The following is a 21711-nucleotide window of genomic DNA, read 5'->3' as shown; positions in this document are numbered from 1 at the left end:
ATTTTGTACTGAAGCGATTTCTAACCCAAAAATATCCATGAAATCTCTACCTACAATTAGATCTGAACCTCCCGCAACAATTATAAATGTAACATTATTGTTTTTATTTTTGAACTTCACGTCAAAAATAACTTTGCCAATAACTTTCAAAGGATTCTCTGCGTACCCAGTAATGATACGGTTATCCGCCAATAATTTTAATGAACCAAAATGAAGCTTAAAGATTTCTTCCTGCATTACACTTAACGAAGATCCCGAATCGACCATCGCTCTAAAATGCTTGTCGTTAATTATAATGTCTGCTGTGAACGGTTTTATTGAAGCTATCACATGATTAATACAACAAAAATCCTCAACAATTGGATTTACACTATTTGAAAAGTTATTATTCACACAATATTTTTGCAGATGACCTACTTCATTGCATTTGTAGCATCTCGCATTGCGAAATTTGCATGAATTAGTACAATGACCCGTTTTCTTGCAAATTCCGCACTGGGTTTTCGCACCCGATGGTACTGTATACGTCGGTTTGTTTACAGATGAACTCGCGGCAAATTTTTGTTTATTGCCCTTAGAAAAATGCCTATTGCTAGTATTCTTACTGATGATGTTAACCTCTGATTTAACTGAATTATTTGGAACGTCTAAAACTGACATACTATTAGCTATTTCCTCTAGTTCGCTAAGTGACAATTTCAGCCCTTCCAATTAAATCTTGTCTTTAATGCGACCCGGTAATAATCCAATGGCAAACATATCTACTAAATTTTTCTCCAACCTAGCTTCAAATTCACAATAAGTTGACAAAGACCGTAATCTAACCCCAAAATCTTTAATGGATTCGCGCGCCTCTTGTCTTGCTGAAAAAAATACTTCGCGTTCTTTGAATACTGAACGCTTTTTATTGCAATGTTTTTCAAGAAGTGCCCATAATTTTTCAAACGATACGTCCGTAACTCTAAGTGGAAAACACAAATTTATCAACAAAGAGAGTGTATCCGGCTCCAAAAGATTTAACAGAAACGCCCTTTTTTTATCCGCGTTAATCTCATCATTTATAACGAAAAACTATTCTAGACGAAGCTTAAACACGAACCAATCTCCCTCGAGATGATTAAAACTCGGAATTTTTCCCGATTCCATATCTACACGAAGCACAGACCACAATAAAAACACACAAGAAAAAAAAACAAAACCCGGAACAATAACCTCCAACAAAAAAAACAACTACTTAACTCAGGAACTCTTCTTTCCGCCGCCAGTCTTTCAGAAATTCCTTCAAAAGTTGTTATTATCCACCGCTCGCCTTGGCAATAGATAAATGCTGCAAACACCGCACGTCCTGGCAATGTTTTATTGTTCCAAATTAGCTCCACCGCTCGCCTTGGCAATGGATTATTTTCCTTTGTTAAAATGGTCCTCTGGTAAATTGCCTCTTAATTCCTAGAACAGAAATCGTCGATCCTAGGCCTCCACGGCCCTGGATAACCAATCTTGTCTCCCTTCTCCACGAAGGAAAACACAATTGGAAGTCACCACGTGACTTAGCCCTCACGTTCCTGGTTGACAAAATTCTGCTGCCGTGTGACAAAAAAAAATAAATTCTCCAGTTATCCTTCGACTGCGCCAGCTGTGATGTTCTCTCCTTCAGGATATACAGCCGTGGACTTCTTGCCACAGACTCCCAACACTCCTTGGATGGAAGATACCTCTTTCAGTAATAAATAGGTTACTTGTTATTAACTGGTTTATTTAGAATATCGCGTGTACAATATTACCGCGTTGGTCAACCTTTATCGGTACTCGCTAGATTCGGTCTCCCAGTGGGATTCCAATCAAACCTAACCTAAAGCTGAGACGCCCTCTGTCGTCGGAGGCTAAAACTAAGAGCACTGCCATCTGTGTCTGAAAGCCCGAAGCTTTATACACAACAGTATCTTTTAGTTCTAAACCATTTACTAACTCATAGAATAAATAAGAAAACTAGAAATGCCTTCCATACAAATTTGAATGGAATATAAAGATGCCGTTGACATAGTATCTTTTAGTTCTAAGCCATTTACTAACTCATAGAATAAAGAAGAAAACTAGAAATGCCTTCCATACAAATTTGAATGGAATATAAAGATGCCGTTGACATAGTATCTTTTAGTTCTAACCATTTACTAACTCATAGAATAAAGAAGAAAACTAGAAACGCCTTCCATACAAATTTGAATGGAATATAAAGATGCCGTTGACATAGTATCTTTTAGTTCTAAGCCATTTACTAACTCATAGAATAAAGAAGAAAACTAGAAATGCCTTCCATACAAATTTGAATGGAATATAAAGATGCCGTTGACATAGTACCTTTTAGTTCTAAACCATTTAGCACGCGCTCTCACTCACTTATGCCTGTCTGACATCTTAGATCTCAATCCCACTTGAAACATAGTTTTGTACTGGAAATAATGTAGCAATAATGGAGTTGTATACAGTGATGGCAGTTTTCTTTAAAAAAAATTGACACATTCATCCCAAAGAAGAGATCTTCTTCCCAATTTATTTTCTTTTGTGTTGTTGAAGTTAGTTTGGAATAAATATTTCAAACAGTAAAATTTTCAATAATTTCACTATAAATTGAGAAACGTTACCCATTTTAGAATACTGAAATTTAAAACAAATTGACTGCTTTCTGAAATTATGGACCATGAATGATTAGGACCAAGAACGTAAGTGTAAAAACCTGACTACCACAATATTATTTGTGAGTAAGATAAAAGACAATGACAAAGGACCTGCGTTAAATAATTATTAATATGGTTTAATGTTAGTTAACCTCTGGGATCTTTCGAGATTTTGTCTACTTAAGTTACTTTGAAACATCTGTCAGATTTCAAATTATTTATTTGTTTATTTATTTCACGCCTATTAAGGCTTTTACATACATATATATAAAAATATTTACGAAATTATACACGAAAATGGTGCAGGAAAAAACAATTTGCAGAAAAATAAATATAAAGTCAAAATATCACTGAACTTGATCTACACAGCCTGCATGCTGAAACAAAACATAAAAAATCCAAAATATTTTTTTCTATTTCAGTTGACAAAATTATTATGTGTTAATCAAACCAAATTAAATACCTTTATTGAAATATTCCACTACTTCAAGTAGAAAAAAACTTCAATAGGGTATGCTTATATATTGAAATTGATGTACTAAATATATCAACAACATCGTAGTATTTGTTTCCTAGCTGTTAAATCCGTCGCATAGGAGTGTGATATTAGGACGTTGATATAGAATTGCTACAATAATATGGTAGGTACTGTCTTATAACCGACCTGATTGAAGTATGAAAAGAGATTACAATATTATAATAATTCAAACGGACATATGTAATTAAAAATATGAAAATTTATGATTTCAAAAATCTTTTACGATTGTTTTGTCGCTTACCGATTGTTTGTTTCTTGTAAACTGTAATAATACCACTTTGTACTAAATTTAAAAAATACATTTTTAGTTACATAAACGTATTATTAAGGTTATGGTCACTATTCATTTTCCGTTGCGCATAAAAATAATTAATTAAAAAGTCACAAAGTTTGACAAATCTTTCGCAACTTTTTGGAATATATTATAATTATTTGAAAATATTCATTGCTAACTTTTAAATGCAAATACAAAGCGTGGTGTTTGCCACTTTCGAAAACTGTTGAAATTATACATATTGCAGTAATTCAAATGGAGATATAATGACTTTTATGAGTCCGTTTCGGATTGTTTCGTAAAGTACACAAGAATTCTATGTAATGTCGGTGCATCGGTTATTTTTTGTTTCATTTTAGGTCATGAAGAAAAAAACTGTATGTTCATAAATAAATTAAATAACGAATTAATAACATTATTTTTTATTTACTTTTCAATGAATAATAATAGTTTCTTATATAAGATATAATATTGACGGATATAAAATATTATTTAATATAGGTTTTAAAAACAGCGCGTTAATATTTATTTTAGAGTCGTTTCGAGTGCAGAGGATTTTAGAATTATGTCTTCTTCTTAGCGCAGTAGCTCAAGAGCGTATTGTAGTCACAGATCTGGTGGCAGCACTCGTCCACCACGCCGCGGGTATGGCGCCGGAAGCGGTGGTGGAATTCGTCCCTCTGCAGCAACGAGTTGGAAGCCTGTTGGGAGAGGAAGGGCAGTAAGAGGGAGGAAGATGGCAGCTGCTGGTAGTCGTAGCCTTCATCCTGCAGATCATTGCCGTCCCCGTCTCTCTTGCCGAACTGCACGTTGTAGGCCCCCTGACACACGAGCGACAGGGTTTCCGCCAGGTGGTTGCCGCACAGCCTGCGCCCCCGTTTCTCCATCCCCTGCATTATCTCTTGGGACTGCACCACGATGGCAGACAGGCATACTAAAGTACTAAGCCATATGAAGTTCATCTAGAATAAGACCAATTACAAATAATTTTTAAAAAAATCAGGTGACATCTATTGCGATCTGAATATCTAAGGAAAACAGTTTATTGACGCAGGTGGAATAATAGCCGCGTTTGATGGCATTATAAGAAGTAAGCTGGTGTATGCTATTTGTGTTTGGACTCGCTCCAAGCAAAATACATAAATACGCCGTAACACACATTTAAAAAATGTTACAAAGTTATGAAAAGTGATGAAACAAAAACTAGTTAAATAGGTTACATGTGTAACTATTTGACTTAGTTTTTGTTTCATCACTTATAATGACTTTATATCACCTTTTAAATGTGTGTTGAACTGTCCTTCTGAGGAGTTATCATCGAACCATGTTCTTATATTATCAGCTCACCTTGAATAGTGTTTATTGATCGAAGTCTGAAAGAGAAGTGATATCTGTCGTAGGTCAGCATCCCCTTTTATAGTCGGCGGCATGTAAGAAATATTTTTTCTTGTGTAAAATCTAAACATAATTCGCATGGATATATTTGGGTATATATTCATATAATAATGTATTTTTCGCTAAAATTATTATGATAATCAATGGGTGGGTGGAATTAACGGGCTGTTAAGAAATCTAATGTGAAGTAAACTGATTAGTAAATCATAAATTAATGACTCACAACCACCATGTGAGATTTTCAATGGCAAATATTGTCTCTTGAATTTGTTTCAACCATAAAAGGGAAAGCTGGACGGGAAAAGGCATCACTTCTCTTTTGGATTTCGATCGACACACTCAACTCAATGTGAGCTGATCCAGTTATAATATAGAACCTACACAGTTGCTTCAAAGATTTTAGAATTTAATTTTATCATGATCTGTGTCGGTTTTTCAATGGAAGATGCTATAAGGAACCAGCGTCATTGATCCCTTCGGCATCGGTAGATAGCTTCTAACACTGTACAAATCTTGACTTAGGTACTTACTTTTGAAATTAGCAGCAACCTCTACACTAGAATGCTTAACCTTACCTCTGGGCAGAAAAGCGCGTCCGTTTGTAGAACTGGCGTCAGGAGAGAATGTTTATTTTACCGGTGTTTCATTGGAAGATGCTCCAAGGAACTAGTGTCATTGATCCCTTCATCACAGGTGCATAGTCGGCAAAGGCGCGCCTAACATTTGTACATTGTTAACATTTTATATCACATTTACGACTCGTTCTTGAGTTGAACAACTCGGCTGTGGAACGGTTTATCGCTTTCTGTGGGTTTCGGTAAAGTCTTAAAAGTTTTAAAAAATCACCCGCACAACACACCCAAAGTTAACTATAGGCTCCATAGGAAATTATTTGTGAAGAAAATCGTCTGTATTATTTAACTTATAATACCGATAATATGGATAAGGCCAAAACACATGCCACAAAAACTGTTTTTAAATTTTATATATAATTAAGGGAAAAGGTTTTAGGTACATTTTAACTATCTTAATATTAATTATCTTGGTATTTTCAATCCCTTTTAATAATTCAGAACATTCAGTAAGGTAATGTTGTTCACGATTTTATATAATAATATCTACAAACTGTTTACGTACTCTCAACGAATCAAATTTTGAAAAACACAGTTGCAACAATCAATTATCGATTGTGCGATTTGTAAGAAATGTATATCATGATTTATTTTCTGATTTGATTCAATTTTATTTGTATATTATAAAATATTTTTGGCATTACATATTATAATATGTTATGCATAAATGAAACCAACATAGTCGATGCAAACTCTTAATTCAAGCATATACAAAGTATAGTGAGTATAGTATGGACAGCAGTATAGTAGGGGTAGCAGCAGACACTCATCTCAAATCCCTTAAAATTAATCATAAATCAATAATTCGAATTAAGTTTTATAAAGCCTTATCAACATCCGACAGAACAGCTAATGATTGAAAATAACTTATTAGACATAGATAAACTGTTCATAAAGAAGATCATCTACAAAAACTGCATAAAAAAATTACCACATCACATAACTCACTCGCAAAACACGAGAGCAATTACACACAAACAATTACAAGTACCGTATATCAAATCAAATTTCGCAAAAAGACATGAATCTTACCTGGCTCCTCACATATTCAACATGTTCCTAACCCAAACTAAAACTTATGTCTTACCAAATAATTTGAATTGGGTGTTCAAAAGATTTGTAAACTGGTTGATGGTAAAACAAAGAACAGATATTAGAAATATTCTAAACATCTAATGGATTTTACAAACCATACTGCACACAAATTTTAACAAAATTACAAAATTTTACAATTAATTATAATATGAAATACTCGTTTCATATTTTTATACATAATTCTTCAACACATATAGAACTACACTTATTTTTATATTACTCATTTTTTTACTTCTATTTTTTCTTATTATTTTTATTTTACTATTTTTTACTAAACATTTGGTTTATATATAAAATGTTAATTACCAGCCTCAGAACAGACTTTGTCTAGTGAGGAGAGTAATGAAAAAAAAAACATCTGTACAGAACCAACCTTAAATAAACTCCCGGGTTGCCGGCACTGAAACGAACTGATAGTTGTTTGATATGACAACCTTTATGAACCCTTTGGTATTTCTTGTTTTTGATCCAGGTATTTTGACTGCCTTGTTTATTATCTGATAGTGTTACATTTATATGTCCCTTACTAAAGTTCTCACTTAAGAGATTATTGATTTTCTTACAATTTTTTTAATTAAATCTTCTTGAACCATAAAAATTAAGTGTCGATTCTGACAACAAACAGGTAGTTACGCTACTTAAGTCACCTTTAATTTGATAATAACGGGTTTTAATGGGTTTGTACAGATTGGCATCAATACAAAATATTTTTTTAATATTTTAATAATACGTCATTTTGACATTTTTTTCTCTTAACTTTTGCATTTTTATATTTTCTTACACTTTATACCTATGTTAATGGCACATGTTTTGACGTTTGTTTTTTTTAAATAAATAAATATTTGGTGACTTTTGAACTGGTGGGGGGTGACTTTGACCATAGTGGATATCATCATAATTCTCGCTATAGCTCAGAAATTACTCACATTACATATGATGCCTTGAATTAATTGCAGATGAATTACCTGGGGCTTACTACTTTAGTGTGCCTTTCTGCCTGCGTGGTGCAGGCCCAAGAGATACAAGAGAAGGAGAAGCGAAGACTCAGGCTGTGTGGCAACCACCTGGCGGACGTCCTGGCTATTGTGTGCCAGGGGGCCCACAACATACAGTTCAGCAAGAGGAATGGGGACGGCGATGATCTGCAGGAAGAAGACTACGACTACGAGCAGCTGCAACTGCCAACTTCCCCCGTCGCGTGGCCCTTCCTTTGCCCCCAGACTGCCAACTCGCTGCTGCAGAGGGACGACTTCCCCCACCGCTCCCGGCGCCAGACCTACGGCGTGGTAGACGAGTGTTGCTACAAGAGCTGCGACATCTAAACGCTTAGAAGCTACTGCCACCTTTATCGTCACATTCTACCGTCGAAATGGCAATAATTTAAATCGAAAAAAATCGTCTCTAAAACCTTACATTAAATATTTTCATTTCATAGAAGTCCTTATGTGTATTTCATAGAAGAAACAACCAAAAATCTTAAATTTACGGAATAAACTATATTTTATGACATATTTAAACCTCTTCATTCATTACCAAACTATACACGTACCTACCCTTTAACAGACATTTGAAAATATTTTCATATTTTAACAGGTTATCATTATATTCATATCACTTTGCAAAAGCAGATTATCCACTGATAATAAAATACTTAGAAAGTGCAGACTGGTCTTTTTTAGACAATAACACAAATCTAGAATCTTTTTACTCCATCATCAACACGGCTATCAAAAAACACGTACCCTCAACTCAAATCAAGACATCAAAAATTCCTAAATGGTTTAATAATGACTTAAAACACTTGCAAAACAATGACAAAAACAAAAAATCTTGCACAAAAATTTCAAAGAGAGCAACTCAATCTCTGATTACAAAATATAATAATAATAGCACAAAATCATTATGATTAAATTAATTCTACCTTATTTTATCTTTAAATTGATAATTTATTGTTTTTTAACATTCCCACATCCCTTTCCTCCCCCATCCACTACAACGCCAAAACTTGTCTCCCACTTCCTCGTCCGTCCTGTTTACTTAAAAACACAAATATTCTTGTAAATCGAATCGGAAGTTGGATGTTTTTAAGTCAAAATTGAAACAAAATTGATTGCTGCGGAGTTACGCACCTGTTTACTGTGTTTTATAATGCGTCGAAGCGTAGACCTGATGACTCCAAAAGTTTTTCAACCGAAAAAAAGGAAAAAAATCGAAAAGATTTAAAAAAATTTAATGTGATGTAGGTTCTCCAGTTTCCCGATTATACTGCTGGTTTCAGAACACTAGGTATTTTCAGAAGAGTTGTTTCGTTATTCTGTATTCAGAACAAATTAACAAAACCATACATAGATTGAACTGAAACGCTTTTGATAAAAGCAAAAGCAAGCAAGATATGAGCAACTTTATTAGCATCGATCTCTGTAATGAACAGAAATATTATTTTTGAAAAACTTCTACACAATAATCCTATTACCAACTGACTACTATCAATATCAACTATCAATAGTTTGAACCAACGTTTTTTTTAAGTTTCAAAGTTGAATTTCTTATTCATTATACATTAATTTCATTTTTACAAATAAGTACTAAAGTTTACAAATTACTAATTAATTATAAATTATTTACTATATTTTCTCTTACTTTATGTGGTTCCTACATCTTGAATCTGCCAATTGGTGCAGACATTAATATTGAATGTTTACATAATCGCTTTGTCCCTTTTCGGTAGTCTGATTAATTGCACGTCTTTCGTATAATTTTGTTAGAAAAGTATTTTGATAATACGTTGTTTATTATTGTTTGCATAAATATCATCACGATCAAGGTCAGCATCTGTATTACTGTAGGCCAATTTAGTTCCTCTACAATTTAGTGACTTTTTAAAAACTATTCCGCCTTCCATTCCCACTACCTTATTTTGGAAAATTTGCAACTTATTTTGTTTTTTTTTTTGATTCTATCAAGGAAAGAATCGGTGAGCAGTAGTTCAAATGTGACAATAATGGAGTTGTATACAGTGATTGTAGTTTTCTTTAAAAAAAATTGACACATTCATCCCAAAGAAGAGATCTTCTTCCCAATTTATTTTCTTTTGTGTATACTCAGCATGTTGTTGAAGTTATTTTGGAATAAGTATTTCAAATCAGTAACATTTTCAATAATTTCACTGTCAATAGAGAAACGTTACCCATTTTACAATAATAAGTAAGGAATAAGTATTTCAAATCAGTAACATTTTCAATAATTTCACTGTCAATAGAGAAACGTTACCCATTTTACAATACTGAAATTGAAAACTAATTGACTGCTTTCTGAAATTATGGATCATGAATGAATAGGACCAAGAGTGTAAGTGTAAAAACCAGACACTTGACTACCGTAAAATCATTTGTGAGTAAGATTAAAGACGATGACACAGGATTTCAAAAATCTTTTACGATTGTTTTGTCGCTTACCGATTGTTTGTTTCTTGTAAACTGTAAAAATACCACTTTGTACTAAATTTAAAAAATACATTTTTAGTTACATAAACGTATTATTAAGGTTATGGTCATTATTCTTTTTTCTTTTCGTATAAAAATAATTAATAAAAAAGTCACAAACTTTGACAAATCTTTCGAAACTTTTTGGAATATTTTATTATTATTTGTTAATATTTATGGCTAACTTTTAAATGCAAATACAAAGCCTTGTGTTGCCACTTTCGCACACTGTTAAAATTATATATATTGCAGTGATTCAAAAGGAGATATGATGAGTTTTATGAGTCCGTTTCAGCTTGTTTCGTAAAGTAAACAAGAATTCTATGTAATGTCGGTGCATCGGTTATTTTTTCATTTTAGGTCATGAAGAAAAAAACTGTATGTTCATAAATAAATTAAATAACGAACTAATAACATTATTTTTTATTTACTTTTCAATGAATAATAGTTTCTTATATAAGATATAATATTTACGGATATAAAATATTATTTAATATAGGTTTTAAAAACAGTGCGTTAATATTTATTTTAGAGTCGTTTCGAGTGCAGAGGATTTTAGAATTATGTCTTCTTCTTAGCGCAGTAGCTCAAGAGCGTATTGTAGTCACAGATCTGGTGGCAGCACTCGTCCACCACGCCGCGGGTATGGCGCCGGAAGCGGTGGTGGAATTCGTCCCTCTGCAGCAACGAGTTGGAAGCCTGTTGGGAGAGGAAGGGCAGTAAGAGGGAGGAAGATGGCAGCTGCTGGTAGTCGTAGCCTTCATCCTGCAGATCATTGCCGTCCCCGTCTCTCTTGCCGAACTGCACGTTGTAGGCCCCCTGACACACGAGCGACAGGGTTTCCGCCAGGTGGTTGCCGCACAGCCTGCGCCCCCGTTTCTCCATCCCCTGCATTATCTCTTGGGACTGCACCACGATGGCAGACAGGCATACTAAAGTACTAAGCCATAGGAAGTTCATCTAGAATAAGACCAATTACATATAATTTTTAAAAAAATCAGGTGACATCTATTGCGATCTGAATATCTAAGGAAAACAGTTTATTGACGCAGGTGGAATAATAGCCGCGTTTGATGGCATTATAAGAAGTAAGCTGGTGTATGCTATTTGTGTTTGGACTCGCTCCAAGCAAAATACATAAATACGCCGTAACACACATTTAAAAAATGTTACAAAGTTATGAAAAGTGATGAAACAAAAACTAGTTAAATAGGTTACATGTGTAACTATTTGACTTAGTTTTTGTTTCATCACTTATAATGACTTTATATCACCTTTTAAATGTGTGTTGAACTGTCCTTCTGAGGAGTTATCATCGAACCATGTTCTTATATTATCAGCTCACCTTGAATAGTGTTTATTGATCGAAGTCTGAAAGAGAAGTGATATCTGTCGTAGGTCAGCATCCCCTTTTATAGTCGGCGGCATGTAAGAAATATTTTTTCTTGTGTAAAATCTAAACATAATTCGCATGGATATATTTGGGTATATATTCATATAATAATGTATTTTTCGCTAAAATTATTATGATAATCAATGGGTGGGTGGAATTAACGGGCTGTTAAGAAATCTAATGTGAAGTAAACTGATTAGTAAATCATAAATTAATGCCTCACAACCACTAGTTGATATTTTCAAATATTGTCTCTTGAATTTGTTTCAACCAAAAAAGGGAAAGCTGGACTGGAAAAGGCATCACTTCTCTTTTGGATTTCAATCGCCACACTCAACTCAAGGTGAGCTGATCCAGCTATAACAGCGGTCGGGGAACTTTTTTAACCATTACCCCAAAATATTTTTGCGTAAGTCGATATTACCCCTTCCCCCCGTTTTGAAAAGAATACAATCAATGTCAAATTAAATAAACATTATTTATTGAATTAATTTACACGGAAAATAAGTTACATGAAAATAGTAAGTATATATATATATATATCCCTTCCGAATTGCGCTGTATTACGAACCAACAAGAACAAATAAATAAAATCAAACTTTTTTTCCAAAAAAACTTATATTAAACAAAAATAAAAATATATATATATATTATTATTATCAAATAAAATTTTACACGCAAAACACTTCAATTATCTCAACCAAACGTATGTTGACAAAATTAAGTCAAACAAATGGTTGAGTATTGGAGAGTTGAGCGCAGAAATAGAAGGATTTATGCTTGCAATTCAGGATAGAGTCATTAATACTAAAAATTATAGAAAGCATATAATCAAAGATACAAATCAAATTGATGATTTGTGTAGAAAATGTTTGGCTTTTCCGGAAACTATAGAACATATTATATCGGGATGTTCTATATTAGCACCGTCCGAGTATACATTTAGGCACAATCAAGTTTTAAAAATAATTCACCAAAATTTGGTAATTAAACATAACTTGATTGACTGCCGTAATGTAGTACCATATTATGAATACGAACCAAATTCATTTTTAGAAAACGAATTTTATAAAATATATTATGATAAAACTATACTAACAGACCGAGCGATTAGTCATAATAGACCCGATATAGTTTTACATGACAAAATTAAAAAAAATAACTTATATCATTGATGTCGCTATTCCAAATTCCTGTAATATTCAAAAATCTGTTAGTGAAAAAATAAGAAAATACACAGATTTAGGAAATGAAATAAAAAGAATTTGGCATTCTCAGACTATAAAAATATTACCATTCGTTATTTCGGCTACTGGCATTATACCTAGATCTCTAATTAAAAATTTAGGCGTATTAGATCTATCAAAAAATTTATATATAAAGATGCAAAAGTCGGTCATTTTGAATACATGTAGGATAACAAAAGATTTTTTAAATATTTATGTTGAGGGATCAGTAGGATTTATAGGCCCTGTTAGAAGTTCTACCGAGCCGAACCCTCTGATATGAAAATATCTGGAGACGGTGAATTTTTTTTCCCATTTGATATCTGGTGATTTGACGTGTTGTTGTTCTTGTATTGTTTTGTATTTATTTTACTTATATAATGCACTTACATAGTGTTGATTGACTAGCTGATTATTTGTGGAAAAGTGAGTGGAAGGGTTAAGTTTTTCCTTTGGGGAGGACTTAACCCGGACAACTAAATCGGAAGTTTAAAAAAAAAAAAAATTATTATATCTCATTATGAATTATGAATCTAAGTAAGAATCGTGGCTCCCTTATCAGGCACAAGAGCTCCTCTTTTCTGATAAGGTATACATGACCATATATGAACCTTAATATTATATTTTGCAAAATATGTATGTAAATGTAACCCAAATGATGTATATTAAAATAATAAAAAAAAAATAAAAAAAAATAAAAAAATGTAATAGACAAACAAAATAGAATTCTCAAATTAGATCAAACAAAAATTGAGATTTTCAGGTTTCCCTTTCTGTTTTTGGAGAAATGATGTTGCTTCATGTTTGTTACAATTACTTCAAAATTGGGACTTTTGTTGTAAGAGCAATTTGAATACAGTCTTCGGCGTTTAATCGATTTCTGTTTTTCGTTTTTATGTTCATTAAAGCCTTGCTCACAAAGATAGGTTGTTGCAAATGGCAGCAACTTTTTTACCGCCTCCTTATGTGCAATTTTGAAAGCCTTCGTAGCTTTTGGCATCCAAAAAGACGATAGATTGGCTTTTCTCTCAATTGAGTCAGAGAACCGCTCTCTGCGTTTGGTAAGATGTTTTATAACTGTATCCTTGATGTCATCAAAACGTAATATTTTCAGTCTTCCAAAATCAAACTAGAAAAATTTTCTTATTACCCTGAAAAAACATTTTTACCCCATTTGGGGTAATTTACCCCGGTTCCCCGACCGCTGAGCTATAAAATAGAACCTACAAGGTTGCTTCAAAGATTTCAGAATTTAATTTTATCATGATCTGTGTCGGTTTTTCAATGGAAGATGCTATAAGGAACTAGCGTCATTGATCCCTTCAGCATCGGTACATAGCTTCTAACACTGTACTTTTGAATTTAGCAGCTACCTCTACACTAAAATGCTTAACCATACTTCTGGGCAGAAACGGGCGTCCGTTTGATATCTTTACATAATCTTTGTATCACTGGCGTCAAGAGGTAATGTTTATTTTACCGGTGTTTCAATGGAAGATGCTCAAAGGAACTAGCGTCATTGATTCCCTTCATCACCGGTGAATCGTCGGAAAAGGCGCGCCTAACATTTGTACCCTGTTGACATTTTATATCACATGCACGACTGTTCGCACGACGAGTTCAACAGATCGGCTGTGGAACGGTTCATCGGTTTCCGTGGGTAAATGTTTCAATAAAAATGGTTCGGTAAATGCTTCAATAAAATGTTTCAATAAAATTTTTCAATAAAATGTTTCAATAAAAAATAAATTTCGGTAAATGTTTCAATAAAACTACTCCCACAATACTCTTAAGGTTGACTACAGACTCCATGGGAAATTATTTGTGGGAAATTATCTGGCCAAAACACATACCACAAAAACGGTTTTTAAAATTTATATATAATTAAGGGGAAAAGGCGTTACATTTTAATTATCAATAATGGCGACTTTTGAACTGGGGGGGGGGGGTGACTTTGAGCATAGTGGATATCATCATAATTCTCGCTACAGCTCAGAAATTACTCACATTTTTTATGATGTCTTGATTCAATTGCAGATGAACTTCCTGTGGCTTACTACCTTTAGTGTGCCTTTCTGCCTGTGTGGTGCAGGCCCAAGAGATACAAGAGAAGGAGAAGCGAGGACGCAGGCTGTGTGGCAACCACCTGGCGGACGCCCTGGCTCTTGTGTGCCAGGGGGCCTACAACATACAGTTCAGCAAGAGGGACGGGGACGGCAATGAACTGCAGGAAGAAGGCTACGATTATGAGCAACTGCTACTGCCGTCTACCCCCATCGCTTGGCCCTTCCTCTCCCCCCAGACTACCAACTCGCTGCTGCAGAGGTACGACTTCCCCCACCGCTCCCGGCGCCAGACCCACGGCGTGGTGGATGAGTGTTACTACAAAAGCTGCGACTTCTACACGCTTAGGAGTTACTGCGCTAAGAAGAAGGCCTAATTCCTTTTTAGTCACATAAATTGAAAAAAACTGTCTCTAAAACCTTACATTAAATATGTTATGTATTTCATAGAAGAAACAAAAAAAAATCTAAAATTTACGAAATAAACTATATTTTATAATCTATTTAAACCTCTTCATTTATTATCAAACTACACACGTACCTACCCTTCAACAGATGTTTTAAAATATAATAGTTTGAATATTTTAACAGGTTATCGATGGTTTGAAGATCTTGAAAAAAAACGTATTTTGATAAATGAGTATGCCGAAAATAGATTTATTTGTTGAATTTCGAGGATCATATTTTTCTTTATTTATTTATCAAAGACTTTTTTACGTTATTTTACATATGAATAATAACTAGGGTAGCCCCTAACAAAGCTTATTGACCTAAGCATCCCAAAAGGCCGATTCCCTGATAAATTTAAACACGAAATCATAATTCCAATACACAAAAGAGGCTCTAGATTGGACATAACTAACCACCGTCCAATTACGATTCGATTTGGTTGTACCACCCCTGCCAGGAGCACTCATGTACCGGTGAGACCGGTACACCAGGGAGCACTGATTTGTTAGGACTTAGAATACGTGCTCTGAGGAGAGAAAGGATGTTGAGTTCAATCGACCGGTTTACATGGCAACCTAATAAGCCAATATTGGAATTTAGGATGGGCAGGAGTAAAGGAATTGATTGTGCGTTTTTTTAATCTGTTTCCTTCTTCTTGCCTCTTTATGGCTCTTCTTGGCTCTTCATGGTTCTTCTTGACTCTTCTTGACTCTTCTTGACTCTTCTTGACTCTTCTTGACTCTTCTTGTATCTTTTTGCCTCTTCTTGGTTGTATTTCGCTCTTGTCTCTTTTTATTTCTTCTTGACTCGTCTTTGCTCTTCTCGGCTCACCTTGAATTTTTTTGATCTTCTTGCATCTTCTCGCCCCTTCATAGCTCATCTTAGCTCTTTTCGGCTCTTCATTTTTTTCTTGACTCTTCTTGCATAATTTTGTGTCTTCCAGCATCTTCTCTCCCGTCTCTAGCTCCTTCTTAGCTCTTTTGATCTTGTTATCTCTTCTAATCTCTTTTTGGCTCTTTTCTTCTTGGTTTTTCTTCCGTTTTGGATTTTAGTCTCTTTTTATCCCCGCTCCCACTCCCCTCTTCGTGCTTCGTCTTTTTCCTTCATCTTGGCTCTTCTTGCTTCTTTTTTAGGCCACCGGTAGATATGGTTATAGAAATAAATATTCTGAGTGAACAAAACACGTCAAGTCAGAACAATGTATTACTAAATTCACTGTCTAAAGTCTTTGAAAAGGCTATTTACAATCAACTAGCCAAATACCTTGAAAATAATAAAATACTATACCACAGTCAATTTGGCTTCAGGAAAATTAAAGGCACCTCCGAAGCATTGGCGACTTTTGATGACTTTTGAGTGTACTAAAGTTGCAACATCAATAACGTCAAAATTTTAAAACACAGCACTCTACCACACTCAAAAGTCACGATCCACCACTAATTTGAAGCCATCGCAATAGTTACAGATTTTTTAGTTGAAAACTTAGACAAGGGATCAAAGTGCTTTTCAATATTCTTGGACCTATGCTAAGCATTTGATACTATTTCACATTCCAAACTTTTACAAAAACTACCAAACATTCAAATAAATAGTATGTGAAACTTCAAACAAAGTGTAAAAATCGATAACTGTCTCAGCAATCATTTGCCAATTAGTTTCGGCGTGCCTCAAGGAAGCGTTACGGTTCCGACTTTATTCTTAATTTATATAAATGAATTGTGCAATCTGCTTACAGATGCCAAAATTGTAAGTTTCGCTGATGATACGATTCTCCTCTTCAAATCAAGTAACTGGAATGATAAACTTGTTGTTAAAAGATGGTTAGATAACAATACACTGACAATTAATGTGAACCAAATATATTGAGTTTAGCATTAATTCTTCCTGAAGCATCTCAGAAAATCAAATTAAAATATGTGTGCCAACTATAGAGCTACAATTAGAGGCACTACGGCATACTTATATCTCGTCAAAACTTTTTCCACTATTATAACGCAATACGCGGTGCGTGTAGACCAGATCCGGTAGTTTTAGTTAGAGAGTTGGGAGAGTTGGAGGTAATAAAGGGAAATCTATTTTTCGCTTCATGTCTCATCTAAATATGTACATCAATGTTTCCACCTGACAAATACAAATGTATGTGATTGTCCTTACTTAGAACGGGTGATTAAAATCAAATACTTGGGTACTATGTATGACCGTGATTTAAAGTGGAAAGAACATATTATCACTACAGCAAACAAACATAGAAAATCAATATACCTCCTAAGTCATATTCGCCACTTACTTGAATCAACTCAAAACAATTTACTATGAACTATGTCAATCTTTAATCGAGTACGGTATTATAGCCTGGGGAGAAGCAAACTCTGCCGCTATTGATCCGATTTGTAAAGCTCCGAAACTAATTATAAAGATTATTCTTAAACTACCGATAACCAGCAGTTTGTATGAAATTCTTACGAGAATTTGTGTTTTGGACATTATGCAACTTTATGCCAAAACTATGTCTTCAAACACAGAACTGCTTTTTACACTGTCTAAACTGATTCTAGAACCAAAGATCATAACAACTTTTGGCCAAAAAAAATTGAAATACTTTGCAACAAAGCCATACAATGCTTTTCCAATAGCCATTAGACAGAACTCAACAAGCTATACAATGCTCTTCCACTGGTCATTAGACAGAACTCAACAAGCTATACAATGCTCTTCCACTGGTCATTAGACAGAACTCAACAAGCTATACAATAATCTTCCACTGGCCATTAACACTGACAGAACTCAACTTACTTTATATAAATCAGATACCAAGTCTTGGATCATCAACCTCAACAGATCTAATATAAAAGATTTTATTAAAACCAATTTATAGTGAATTGAGTATGAATTTTCAATGTTACGATACTGGGTTGTTTCGGAGAATTTGAATAATTCATCAAATTTCAACGTTCGTTTTCGGGTTCTGTGAAAGTCCTATTCAAGTTCTGTTATTATATCATTATAGGCTAGTTGCTTGAAAAAACTGAAATAAAAACAGAACTTCAAAAAATCTTTCACAGAACTTGAATATGAACTTTGAAATTTGATGAATTGTTCAAATTCTCCGAAACATTATTGTTTTTGGTTTTTCTTGAACGTAATACTGTGTTGTTATTTGTATTTATGTTATAAACAGGCACAAAATATCACCCATGTAATGGAAATTAATAAAGATGAAAAAAATAAATAATTATACAGTATTTTTTATACATAACTAATCTGCCTCAGTAACAATATGTTGTATTCCCTAAGTGATAAATTGCAGATGTCCACTGACTCGGGATAGTTATTATATTACTTAGACTTAATGAAAATAAAAAAAGTGGGTGTGTCAAGCCTACGCAAGACAGAAGTGAAACTTCTTTTGTTAAACCGTATGAACCACAATCAATTACGTATTTCACTCGTATTACACTCACGACGCAGTATACTAACCAAGCAGCTGATGCTTGGCGTGGCGCAGTTCGCTGGTGTCTGAGAGAGAGGAAAGAAGAGAAGAGAGAGAACGTTCGTGAGCGGCTCCCCCACCTCAACAAGCGCATATGGTGAGAGAGGGACAGTGAACGGTGAGCGGTGGTGGGGGTACCCGCATTTTCGTGTCGATCCTGACTCGGTTTTACTCCGTCCATCGAAAATCCATTACGCGCCTAAAGAAGTTTCACTTCAAAACTGTTTATATATTAATATGAGTTCCCTGTTGCTTAAATAAATAATTAAGTTATATACTTGGCGATGAAGCTTCTTTAGCTCATTCATGTAATAATATTAAGTATATAATACATTGCACAAGGTTACACTACATTTCATAATTTTAACTTGATAATCAATGATGTTTCAATAAATCATAAGTACTGTCCTTTTCTATTATGTTGAGAAGACATTCGCAAACTTATAACCATCAACTTCGGTAGTGGAATAAAACATTATTTCCATTGAAACATTTTTTATTGTAACAAAACAAACAACTTGCAAACACTTGTTTTCACAGTGGATTAGTTTCAAGCAGTTTAAAATATACGTGAGGACATAACTTTTTGTTTTTATTTTCTTCTTTACCAATTGATATTCAGCTAATATTGCCTTCTAGAACAGTAAAAAATAACGCTCGCCTTGAAAACAATTTAATACTTGCCTGAAAAGGGTAGGTTTAGGGTGGTAGGTAATTTATGAAAAGGTTTAAATAGTTTATAAAATACAGTTTATTTCATAGTTTATGTAGTCTACTCTATTTTTCTTCTATAATTAATCATTATTGAAATTCTTCTTTATTCAGTGCATTGTTGTTTATTTTATAGAAACAGTTTTACTAAAATAAAAGAGAGTTCCAATAGTTGTTGGCAGAGTATGAGGAATCAGAATTATGTCTTCTTAGCGCAGTAGCTCTTGAGGGTATAGTAGTCACAGCTCTTGTAGCAGCACTCGTCCACCACGCCGTGGGTCTGGCGCCGGAACCGGTAGTGGAAGTCGTCCCTCTGCAGCAGGGAGTTCGCAGCCTGGCGGGAAGATAGCAGTGGAAGCTGCTCGTAGTCGTAGCCTTCTTCCTGCAGATCATCGCCGCCCCCGCCCCTCTTGCCGAACTGTACGTTGTAGGCTCCCTGGCACACAAGAGCCAAGGCGTCCGCCAGGTGGTTGCCGCACAGCCTGCGCCCCCGCTTCTCCTTCTCCATCTCTTGGGACTTCACCAAACAGACAGACAGGCACACTAAAGTAGTGAGCCACAGGAAGTTCATCTGCAATTTAATCAAGATATTTGTATGCAAATCCAAACTAGAGTGAAATGGAGAGGATTTATCATAATATATATTTAATATCAACCGTACAAATAAATATACCAAAACAGAGGATTATTTTTTTTTTTTTTTTAAACTTCCGATTTAGTTGTCCGGGTTAAGTCTTCCCCAAAGGAAAAACTTAACCCTTCCACTCACTTTTCCACAAATGATCAGCTAGTCAATCAACACTATGTAAGTGCATTATATAAGTAAAATAAATACAAAACAATACAAGAACAACAACACGTCAAATCACCAGATATCAAATGGGAAAAAAAATTCACCGTCTCCAGATATTTTCATATCAGAGGGTTCGGCTCGGTAGAACTTCTAACAGGGCCTATAAATCCTACTGATCCCTCAACATAAATATTTAAAAAATCTTTTGTTATCCTACATGTATTCAAAATGACCGACTTTTGCATCTTTATATATAATTTTTTTGATAGATCTAATACGCCTAAATTTTTAATTAGAGAGCTAGGTATAATGCCAGTAGCCGAAATAACGAATGGTAATATTTTTATAGTCTGAGAATGCCAAATTCTTTTTATTTCATTTCCTAAATCTGTGTATTTTCTTATTTTTTCACTAACAGATTTTTGAATATTACAGGAATTTGGAATAGCAACATCAATGATATAAGTTATTTTTTTAATTTTGTCATGTAAAACTATATCGGGTCTATTATGACTAATCGCTCGGTCTGTTAGTATAGTTTTATCATTATATTTAATAAATATTTTTTCTTTCTTTTTGAAATATTATTATTTGTTAGTATGTAGTATTGCTTTATGTTTGTGATTACTCTATGTTTGCTTCACTCAAATGTAAATTGTCAACCTCGATACAGGCTTAGTCCTAATGAGGTTGATTTTTATAAAAATAAAAAACATCATTTATGTACAGTGAGATGCAAAAAATAAATAGGAATAAAAAATACAGGCGCCACTTCTGAGTACCTTTTACTAACTTGTTGTAATCTAGGTACGAGTGTTTGAAATGCTCAGTCCCGGTACTGTTACATTTAAACAGGATTTGGAACGAGTAGCTCTCTTAGGTATATGAAATTCAATGGGGTTAATTAGATCAGGACTGTCTATACTACAATTTACAATTAACAATAAATAAAAATATACAGATGTAAAATTCAATTTTACAATCTCCGAAGTAATCGTTTTATTAGGAACTAAATAGACAAGCTCACCTTGACTGGTGTGGTGGTCGAAATCACAAAGAAAAGTGATACCTTTTTCAGTCTAACGTTCCTTTTTATGGCTGGAGACCGAGTACGGAGAAAATATTTGGCATTGAAGATCTCACCCATCTCCAGTCATTTGGCACTAATTTCATGTTTAACTAATCACTTTACATTTCATTAGATTTATTACCAGCCCAGTAATTCCACCCACCCGCTTGTAATAATAATAATTTTTATGGCGCCATTTTCATAATCTGCATAATTATACCCCAAACATATTTATTGACACCTTACTTTTGCTTTCCGTAATTATTTCATATAATCTGATTTATAATAGAAAAATGATTTCTTTAAAGTCGGACGGACTATAAAAGAGGAGGCTTACCTAACACAGACATCACTTGTCTTTTAGACTTCGATCACCAAACAACTCTACCAGAGGTGAGTAATATTGATTCGATAAGAATCCTTGCAAA

General features: G+C 34.1%; 5 protein-coding genes across 5 annotated transcripts; 2 read left to right on the top strand and 3 right to left on the bottom strand.

Annotated features, from left to right (window-relative positions):
- Window positions 1-4047: 4047 nt before the first annotated feature.
- LOC149423890 (bombyxin F-1-like) lies at window positions 4048-4446 on the bottom strand. Its single transcript, XM_089631923.1, has one exon. The coding sequence runs from the start codon at window positions 4444-4446 to the stop codon at window positions 4048-4050; it is 399 nt and encodes a 132-aa protein (XP_089488049.1).
- Window positions 4447-7562: 3116 nt separating this feature from the next.
- On the top strand, window positions 7563-7928 carry LOC149423889 (LIRP-like). Its single transcript, XM_089631922.1, has one exon. It carries the CDS (start codon window positions 7563-7565, stop codon window positions 7926-7928), a length of 366 nt encoding a protein of 121 aa, XP_089488048.1.
- A 2721-nt stretch (window positions 7929-10649) lies between these two features.
- LOC149423888 (bombyxin F-1-like) lies at window positions 10650-11048 on the bottom strand. The gene has a single exon (XM_089631921.1). It carries the CDS (start codon window positions 11046-11048, stop codon window positions 10650-10652), a length of 399 nt encoding a protein of 132 aa, XP_089488047.1.
- A 3254-nt stretch (window positions 11049-14302) lies between these two features.
- LOC149423887 (insulin-like peptide 5) lies at window positions 14303-15147 on the top strand. The gene is made up of 2 exons (XM_089631919.1): window positions 14303-14363; window positions 14774-15147. Exons 1-2 carry the CDS (start codon window positions 14303-14305, stop codon window positions 15145-15147), a joined length of 435 nt encoding a protein of 144 aa, XP_089488045.1.
- Window positions 15148-19620: 4473 nt separating this feature from the next.
- Window positions 19621-19992, bottom strand: LOC149423886 (bombyxin B-5-like). Its single transcript, XM_089631918.1, has one exon. The coding sequence runs from the start codon at window positions 19990-19992 to the stop codon at window positions 19621-19623; it is 372 nt and encodes a 123-aa protein (XP_089488044.1).
- Window positions 19993-21711: the final 1719 nt, after the last annotated feature.

The sequence above is a fragment of the Hesperophylax consimilis genome, chromosome 5 (genome assembly GCF_061612785.1).
Source record: "Hesperophylax consimilis isolate HC1 chromosome 5, BYU_Hcon_1.0, whole genome shotgun sequence".
Taxonomy (NCBI): domain Eukaryota; kingdom Metazoa; phylum Arthropoda; class Insecta; order Trichoptera; family Limnephilidae; genus Hesperophylax; species Hesperophylax consimilis.
This window is presented reverse-complemented; position numbering and strand designations above follow the sequence as displayed.

What these genes read in the sequence shown, in the direction of transcription:
- LOC149423890 (XM_089631923.1), bottom strand. Translation starts at nt 4,446, where the DNA reads ATGAACTTCATATGGCTTAGTACTTTAGTATGCCTGTCTGCCATCGTG.
- LOC149423889 (XM_089631922.1), top strand. Translation starts at nt 7,563, where the DNA reads ATGAATTACCTGGGGCTTACTACTTTAGTGTGCCTTTCTGCCTGCGTG.
- LOC149423888 (XM_089631921.1), bottom strand. Translation starts at nt 11,048, where the DNA reads ATGAACTTCCTATGGCTTAGTACTTTAGTATGCCTGTCTGCCATCGTG.
- LOC149423887 (XM_089631919.1), top strand. Translation starts at nt 14,303, where the DNA reads ATGCACGACTGTTCGCACGACGAGTTCAACAGATCGGCTGTGGAACGG. An exon ending in GGAACGGTTCATCGGTTTCC is followed by an intron (nt 14,364 to 14,773) that starts GTGGGTAAATGT and finishes TACTACCTTTAG; the next exon opens with TGTGCCTTTCTGCCTGTGTG.
- LOC149423886 (XM_089631918.1), bottom strand. Translation starts at nt 19,992, where the DNA reads ATGAACTTCCTGTGGCTCACTACTTTAGTGTGCCTGTCTGTCTGTTTG.